The 9,348-nt window shown below is 39.7% G+C and overlaps 2 protein-coding genes across 2 annotated transcripts; one reads left to right on the top strand and one right to left on the bottom strand.

Moving 5' to 3' along the window:
* Positions 1-67: 67 nt before the first annotated feature.
* Positions 68-6,650, bottom strand: cenatac (centrosomal AT-AC splicing factor). Its single transcript, XM_070964135.1, has 11 exons — positions 6,346-6,650; positions 5,383-5,549; positions 4,681-4,779; positions 4,528-4,594; positions 4,154-4,216; positions 3,646-3,713; positions 3,422-3,536; positions 3,295-3,325; positions 3,018-3,119; positions 2,582-2,714; positions 68-2,099 (listed from the first exon to the last, which is right to left on the bottom strand). Exons 1-11 carry the CDS (start codon positions 6,460-6,462, stop codon positions 1,979-1,981), a joined length of 1,083 nt encoding a protein of 360 aa, XP_070820236.1. The 5' UTR covers positions 6,463-6,650; the 3' UTR covers positions 68-1,978.
* A 370-nt stretch (positions 6,651-7,020) lies between these two features.
* Positions 7,021-9,211, top strand: LOC139332036 (zinc finger protein 664-like). Its single transcript, XM_070963717.1, has 2 exons — positions 7,021-7,281; positions 7,415-9,211. Exons 1-2 carry the CDS (start codon positions 7,110-7,112, stop codon positions 8,230-8,232), a joined length of 990 nt encoding a protein of 329 aa, XP_070819818.1. The 5' UTR covers positions 7,021-7,109; the 3' UTR covers positions 8,233-9,211.
* Positions 9,212-9,348: the final 137 nt, after the last annotated feature.

The raw sequence follows: 9,348 nt of genomic DNA, 5'->3' as shown, positions 1-9,348 counted from the left end.
TTGCGCTGGAGCGTCGGCTGTCAATAAGTAGTAGCAAATTTAAAAAAAAATACAACAAACCACGATGTGATATGAAAAGCCAAAACTTTATACAGTTATAGAGCACTGACCGCATGTGGTAAAATGTTTACGGTTTTACGGCAACGGTTCAATTCAGTCAAATGAACACATGGTAACCCCCTTCTTTTCTTCCGCTTGTACTGAATCATCCATAGCCATGTTGTCACAGAGCTAAGAATAGATCAGCTACACGTTGTATCCCCATATTGCCTTGCAGCTGCACTGAACTCCACGCCCATCTATCCAGAGCACACTGGGGCCTGATTATGCTTTGCCGTGAGAGGCGGCCTGTGCAGATAAAAGAACAGTCCACTGAAAGCTCACGGAGTGAAATATAGGAGCATATCCTGCTCTTGGGCATTCATCCATCTCTGTGCTGATGTTCCCCTCTGGCAAAGCAACCGCAGTATATTTCACACAATTATGGCCACTATACATATCACCTCCCTGTAATTTTCGTCTGCATCTACCATGCCGCAATATACTTCGCAAATCATTACACCTATTACAAAACCATTTGTCAAGTGACAAGCGCCACCTATTTCTGTATTAGCCAAAAATTCCTCCTCATGGATGAATTTCAGAGCAGTAGTAGTTAGGCATGAATGCAGACAAAACTGTGTCATGGGTGCACAAACGCCTTTTAAAGTGCAAATTGGGTGTTCATCATGGATCTAGCGTTTTGTCGACAATTTAGGCTCAAGAATGCAACAGAGGACACTTTCTATATATTCTTGGTGCAGTGTCTTTGCAGTGTTTTTTTTTTTGCAATGTCCTGTTAGCAGAACATTTCTAATTTTTTGCCTCACCATCTTTAAATTAGCTTCTGGAGATCAAAAATCCCCCTGATGCTTTACACAAAGACACTTCCACAAGTTCACTTCCTTCTTTCTATAACAGATGATTAGAAAAGAGGCTGACCTTTCCTCTTTCACAGAGCACTGAATATAAAAATGCTGATCCCACTGACACAAAAGACATATGATGCACTTTTCCTGAACATTTACACTCTAATAGTCACATCGAGTCTGAAAGTGATAAACATTTGCATATGCAGCCTTTAGGCTTTTTTCAGCAACTCACCACTTACAGTAACATGTTCTGAAACGGGAAATGAGAACTCATTTGGTGTACAGATTCACTGTAAAACAGACATTTCTTGTCAGAGGTTATAGAAACTATGAACTGCTGCTCTTCTTGCGTGGAGTAATGTTTAGAGTTGCTCTGAGAACAACTCTGTCAGAATTTGAAGGAGAAAAAAAACACTCATCCACAAAAAACCCCTCAATCACTTCATGACATTTTTGCCACATCAGGACAAATATGGACACACATCCTTAAAAAAATAAAAGTTTGGTTTCTACCATGTTCTATCTATCTATTGTTAGTTGTGTGGCTTGCGCCCCCTGCTGGTTTCTCCTCAGTGCTGCAGACTAACCAGTAATTTGCTCATCAGTCCTGGACTTGCTGCAGGAAAAGCATTTCAATGAGGCCTTTTATCTGTGGTGCTTTTGAAATCGCTGATTTCCAGTTCAGCTGCACCAATCTGGTTTAAATGTTTTAGTGTGCACCTTTTGTTATTTTGGAAAAGGTGTTGTGAAGTTGGTTCATGCAGTTTTTATAAAACAATGCAATTACCCAAAGAAATTTTAAAAACAGGAATATATCTATAATATATAAGCACTGATCAATACACTAAGTTCAAATCTTTACTGCAAACTCCCATTAATGTTCGAAAGAAGGTTACATAAATTTCCAAATGTGCACACACACTACCATTTGGCTAACAGTAGGGTGTCCAGTCAGCCTGACCATTTCAACCAAGTGCAACTCCTCAGAAACACAATACAAAAACTCATTCACATCTTGCAAACTATATACATCTTCCATTAAGAACTATCAGACACCAGACTCCGTTTTAAGAGACGTCAGAATGTGTCAGCTGTTCGGTCGTCTTTGCTTTCTTCGATCCCTCCGTTCCATGTTCCCTCCTCCTCTTCTGTCTGTTCTTCTGCCCCTCCTCTTGTCTGAACTGGTGCCTGTTGAAATAAAGGTCACATTTGAATGCAGAGACAAGTGAAGTTAATCTGCTGAGCTGAACCTTAAACATTATACATCCTTTTAATGTTTAACCAGGGACAACAGTTGAATATCAGCCTTTTGGGCCAACTCTGGCTCATATACTCATGAAATACAACAAAATCTATTCAATAAAAACTGTTTTGGTATTTAATACTATTGGGATACTAAAAAAATGCATATGCGTCCAAACACTTTCCAGAGTTAAAGCAGTGTTACTTGTGGCATTTTCAGCTAGAATGAGACTGAAAAAGGAGCATAAAAAAACAAAACGCATCATAAAAGAACATCTGCCTTAACAATCATACCCCATACTGTATGTTGCTGCAATAGGTTCTCCATGCACGCTGCTGATCATCGACCAAAGTGGCTGGTAGCGGTAACAACACATGTAATAATTCTATGTTAGTGTCAGGCGTACTGAAGGGTGTCGTGACCTCACCTGGACTGCCAGCGTCGGCCACTGTTCCACACTCTACCAAAGGAGGGAAGCCAGTTGGCGTCCGTATGTGAGCTGTGATCAAAGTTGGCCCCGACTCTGTTCGGTGGAAGCTTCCTCAGCTTTTCTTGCTCCTCTGGTGAAAGAGAAATGAGGCCATTTTTCAGAATTTTATAATTTGATGTGTGCAATTTTGCTTTTTTTCCATACGTGTAAGTGCAAATGTTTTTAAAAGATACAGCAGAAGTATCTAAACTGTATTCAGAATGTGTTGCTGTGATTGTAAGAAGGCATAAAACCAAAAGAGTACAAGATGCACATGAACTGCTCATGGAGATTACCATCGAGGCTGCAACATTTCTCTGAACAAATAAACTGCTCAGCTGACAACAAATTTCCAGCACACACAACTTACGAAACGTCTGAGTACGATTCTTACTCTGTTTGAGGAAGTCTTGGAGCGAAGGGCCAATCTCCAGATGTGCTGCAGCTCCGGAGGTCCCCTCCAGAGGATCATCCTGGAGCCAAGGAGGGACAGCACCTACAACACACACATAATACGACATGCTTACTCTTCATCAATCACATGCAAGAGATGTTTTGAGAAGAATAACAATCCTCAGAGGGAGAAGTGGCTGAGAAATATTTCTATCAACAGAATATATACATCCAACAAACCTATCTAATCCAGATGAGACCATATATATTCACTGTACCTGTATGAACATTTCCACTGTTTGATGAATCCTGTAACAGAGAAAACAAGTGATCAAGTAAGGAGAACAAACCAAAACAATTAATTACCAAACTTGAACACTTTCTTCATGAGAGTTGTGCATCTACCTGGTAGCCAATGAAAGTCAGGCCTTGTCCTGCTGCAGCCCACGGTACTTCGACCATTGAGTCAACAAAACCGCTCCCCGCCCGCTGGTCCAATCCCTGAGCTGTAAATTGGGAGCTGCTTCCCAAGGCAACAAGATGAGCACCAAACCAACACTCTCATTTCAAGTTCTATTGATGATAAAACTGCAAAAAGGATAAAATGTTGCAGGTAGACACGGCGTTACCTGACAGCATCCTCCGCAGACGTGTCTGTGCCGTTGGGTCCGTTGAACAACTCCGGCTCTGCCTCATGCTGATATTGATTCAGGAAAAGCCAACAGTGGTTCATAGAGGAAGTCTGAGCACTAATCACGCTTCATCTCAGCTTTTATCATCACGCACTTGCCCCAAATGCTGACATGAACCTCTCTCTATTCAGGTCTCGTTTTTCCCTTCCAGCTTCGATCCAGTTCTCAGTTTACAACAAAAATGCTTTTTACGAAAACACATTTTTGTTTCTGTTTATTTTTTGGTTTTTATGGTAATATGATGAAAAAAAATGGCTTGGTCCTTGAACCACTCTCGCAACCAAAGTTTTTAGAACTAAACAGGATTGGTTACCTACTTTGGCATTCACAACCATTTACCTGGACAAAAGTGGTATTTCCCATCTTACAGGCAACTCAAAATCATGAATAACAACAGCCAAGGCCACAGTGATGGATACTGCCACAGCATCCTTGGCAAACAAACCTCTAAAAGAGACTGAAGGACCTCTTGACGATGCCTCTCGTGGGCCCGGATGTTATCAGCTTGCTGCAGGCAGGAAAAGAAAAAGATTTTCATCAGCAATGTCAGTCTGTCCATCACGTTGGTTCTGAGTGAAATATTTCAATATCTATTGGATGGACTGCCATGAAATTTGATACAGACCAGCCACAACTAATTACATCAACCTCACAGCCGTACTTTGTGTTTAGTGCATTTTATGCTTGAAAACTAAACTAAATATGACGAACATGGCCGAGACAGTAACATCAACATGCTAGCTTGTGTTTGTCTTGTGAGTACAGCTGTGCTGGAGTGCAAGTCCTGCCTGTTGTCACCAAGTTTGTTTGTTGCATTACCTGTTTTATGAATTCATCCTCCTTCTCCACAAATGATTCCAACGCGTTTGCCACCTCGGTTTTAAACCTAATCAAAAACAAACAATGATATTTGCAAAGAATCTTTTATTTCCCAAACTTCATTTGCAGAAGCTTTTGGCTCACCAGGCCTACCTTTCAGTTTCCTCCTCTGTGACGATGACCTTGTCTCTAAACTTGGGGTCGGCCTTATTGTCCCACCAGAATTTGTGAGTATTCTTCTTGTGTTCTGGGCTGAAAGCGGATACAAAACAGTTTATTGCAAGAACCCACATGGACAAAGCATGAGGATGAGAATTTTGTCAAGCCCACACACATTTGACAACTTTGTAGTTGTTAGAGAACAATGCATCTAAATTGAGGTATAAAATATGATCGTCATGATCACAAAAACAAGAACAGACAACACAGATGATATCCCCAAGACTACTTACTGTATTCAAGTGCTTTTTCATCGCAACGGGTGGATTTAGGGTGCTTCTAATAGTATTTCATGATAACGATCGCTTTATGATTTTTTAATCATTAAAACATTGACAGTCTTAAGTAAAACCTATTTTACAAATGTAGCAGCCAACATAAATTAGTAAATCTCCTGTTGATCTTACTCATTTAAGACCTTGCCATATTGTACTGTTTCATCAGCCTAATGAAGCAAAACATGTTTCATGTTCATGCGAATGTTAATAAAAAGATCTTTGATGACATACTTTTGTGACATGTGCCACCACTAGCACAAACAGGCGCTCTGTGTCAAATGTGTGCCTGTACTGGGTAAACATGAAGCAGGGAATCAGCCAAAATAAGCTAAATAAAAGTTAATTAAATAAAACTTACGCGGCCATGTGTTCCAACAAGCCTCCGTACAGCACAGTCATGTTGCCGTCTGTAACATTTCTCTCAACTTCAAGGCTACAGCAGTAGCACCAGAACGTCTGCTTGTGCTGGGTGCAGTCAAATTTTTCTACTTGGGGCTTTTTGAGTGTTCGGCGAGCTTCCTTCACCTAGGAGACAGCGGATGAAACAAACATGGCAAACAAAAAAGTTAGTCTCAGTAAAACTGATGCAGAGAGGAAAGCAATACAAGAGAACAATGAAAAGCAAAGATGGTGAACGATAAATGTACATAAACGTAAAACACGGAACTCAAGAAATTAAGAATTGTCAAAAACATATATATAATGTGGATTACTACGCTTTAGACAGTTTAAATAAACTATGAAAATATTTGTGCAAAAGAAATATTCTGATCCCTCCATCCTTGAATCGTTATTGAGGGAACATAGTGACTTATTAGAGTTTTACTGCTGTTAAAATCAATGAATGAATGAATGAATAAAAGGTAGCCGTGGTAGGTGTCCAAGACACAACAAAAATATAGAGGTATCAGAGCCAATAATAAATCCATGTGTGCGTGATGTACAAACAGTTGTAGCATAAGGGATGCTATCTATCTTATCTGATCTTATCTCAACAAATCGATCAACTACTGTCATTTATAGTATCCCACTTTTTATCAGACTTGTAAAACATTTACTATCCTTGACGCATCTCCTAGTGGCCTTTACATTGACTAAATCAATCCCAAAATAAGTACATATTTAAGTGGTCTTACAATATTTAATAATGTCATGTAGCACAGGTTATTAAACGGAACACAAAACTGCGACGATGTTTTGTAGCTAAAGTTAGCATCGGTGCTAATAAGTGCGCAAATAGGTTCAGCTAAGAGGAAGAAAATGTGAGCGCAAAACACTCAAAGTGTGAAACATCAGTGAGAATAAATTAAAATTAACTTACCTTTTCTAAGAATTTGAGAAGAACCACTCTAAGTCTGCTCTGGTGATTTTTCCCAAAGATATGTCCCTTCCCAGTGAATGTTGTTTGCCGACATATGGCACAGTAATATGCACCCATTTAGACAGCGTGTAGGAACCAGAAACTCTACTAAAGCTCAGCTGACGCAAGACATGAGCTAAAAACAAACATTTTGTTTCCACTGTTTTTCCTCCTTCTTCTTTCCTGATGCAACTAATCGGGTGAAACACAAGCTAGCTTAAGACAGCGCTAGCAAGGTTTTCGTGCTACAGGAAGCAGTACGTCACAAAATCTTCCCCCCGGAAGCAGGGAGATTCTGTTCTTCATCGAGGCTGAAGATCGGTCTGACTGACATAAAATGCAAAGTTGAATACTTGAAAAAAAAATTAAAAAAAAATCATTTTGATGTATTTTTTCGACTACCTTCATTTTATGTTGCACATTCTACTTTTTACTAAATGTCACAGGCAAGTATAAGTTTTATGCCACCATATGTACTTGATATCAATAGATTTCTAATCAAGATTTTACATGCAACGTATTAATAAGCGAGACATACGTACAACCCTCAAAGACAGCAGAAAGAAAAGCGAACTCACTTTCACTGTCGGAAGTTAATAGTGTGACACCCAGCGGAAGTAAACAGAAGAAGCTATTATCGTTAGCTCTGCGGATGTATTGAAGAAGCTGGGAGACCACACTGTAGTTGTAGCGCAGGGAGTTATTTAATTTGTAATTAAGCAACAATGTCTTCAGTTCATTACTTGAGAGAGTTTGTCAACGAGCGACTGACTGCTGCTGCCGAGGAAATATTCAGAGTTTTTGAAATAACTATCGTCGAGTACGAAGAAGAAATCGATCGTCAGCGCAGACTGCTGGACGTCGTCTGGAAACCTGAAATTAAGTTACACAGGATAGGTGGGTAAAACATGACAATAACACCATAAAAAAGACCCATTAGATTCACAAATAACCCCAGTAATACTGGGTTAATTCGTTTTCCTTTACCATCACAGTCGAATCCTATTTCTTCTGTCGTCTGCCCCTCCAGAGCTCCCACAACATGTCCGTAAGGAGGAGGAGGTTCTCTGTAACCAGGAGAGGAACTCCAGTCTGAATCAAGAGGAGTCAGAACCTCCTCAGATTAAAGAGGAAGAGGAGGAACTCTGCACCAGTCAGGAGGGAGAGCAGCTTGTACTGAAGGAGGAGACTGAAGCCTTCATGTTGACTCCTGCTTATGAGGAAAGTGATCACCAGTACCTCTTTAATAACTGTCATGTAGCTGAGAGCCAAGATCAGAATGAAAGCGAGCATGGAGACTCAGGATCATGTAGAAATACAGAGACAAAACCAAAGGAAAGACATCACGAAAGTGAAAGTCACAGTTACAATGTATACAACCCTAACTTGTCAAAGATTCACCGTAGTACTCACACAGGTAGAAAGTCTTTCAAATGTGACACTTGTGGAAAAGATTGTAAGTGTAAGTCAAAATTGAATATTCACATGAGAATCCACACGGGTGAGAAGCCGTATTCCTGCGGCACCTGTGGGAAAAAATTCAATCAGACATCAGGATTGAAGGCTCATAGAAGAGTCCACACAGGTGAGAGGCCGTATTCTTGTATCACTTGTGGGAAAAGATTCAATCAGACGTCAGTGTTGAAAGCTCACATTAGAATCCACACTGGCGAGAAGCCGTATTCTTGCACAATATGTGGGAGAGCTTTCAGGTACAGCGGTGACTTGACGGTCCACACAAGAAGAGCCCACACTGGTGAGAAGCCATACAACTGCAACAAATGTGGGAAAAGATTCTCTGGTATATTTGAATTTTCCAGGCACATAAAAGTGCACACAGACAAATAATCTTTCGATTGAACACACTCAAGTGAGAACCCATATCATTGCAATGAAGTAGAATATTGTATATTGTCAATAATGTCATCAAGTTATTAACTGCTTTTTTCCCCTTCATATCACTGGATAACTCATACATATGTTAGCAACAGTATTTCTTGGAAAGCATATACAAGCAGATGTGAGCTCTCTGATGTTGAAGCTGAGAAACCCTCTGACAGCGGGTCACTCATGTTGTCATCCTGCCAACTATCATCCTTTTCCCTCTGCTGCATGTCATTTGATTTCATACGTTTCTGTATTTTATGAGTGATTCAGCTTGATAAACTTTTGTTGTTTTTGGCTTTAAAAGTCACACACAAACACAAATTGTTGATGGTGTGCTGCATGGTGTTGTCAGCGAGTTTTGTTGTCAGTGAAAATAATTTCTTAAATTCCAGTTATTCAGACTCATGTTCCAAACCTGGATTTGGTGGATTATGTTATCTGCAAGCAGGAACAACCCAAGCGCTAGCAATGCATACCATAATTAGTACCTAATAGAAAATGGGTCACAATATGCTGTTTTTGATGTATTCTGACAATAAAGCTGATGAAGTGATAATGTAAGAATGCCAGATTCACACTGGAGTCTACAGGTACTGCACAAGCAAGAATCTGTTCATCGAGGCAGCAGATGGGTCTGACATAAAATGTAGAAGTAGTCAAAGTGAGAAATGCTTCTTTTCGGCATTTTAAATCATAATATGATGCAAGTGGTGTTTCAGGCAGCTGGAGGTTCAATGAAAGTATGATTTGATAATATTTGGTAGTTTGATCCTTTCAGCTGCCTCATATTGAACAAGTACTTAAGCAGTGGTTGAATGTAACTACATTTACTCAATAATATACTTGTGTACAACATTGATTGTCCTCAGATGACCATGACTGGATGTAAGTTACACACAGATATGAGATGTTGAAGACTTGAAATGAAAAGCAAGCAGATTTTGAGGTGTTTGTTCTTTGAGTACTTTCATTTTTACATCTATTGTGTATTTTTACTACTACTTTTAGGACATTTTACAGGCAGATATATTATGCAGTTCATTACATGTTACTTTCTAAATAAATGTACAAATTGAC

Source organism: Chaetodon trifascialis, chromosome 6 (genome assembly GCF_039877785.1).
Source record: "Chaetodon trifascialis isolate fChaTrf1 chromosome 6, fChaTrf1.hap1, whole genome shotgun sequence".
NCBI classification, from domain to species: domain Eukaryota; kingdom Metazoa; phylum Chordata; class Actinopteri; order Chaetodontiformes; family Chaetodontidae; genus Chaetodon; species Chaetodon trifascialis.
Note: the sequence above shows the minus strand (reverse complement) of the source record. Positions and strands in the feature narration are given on the sequence as shown.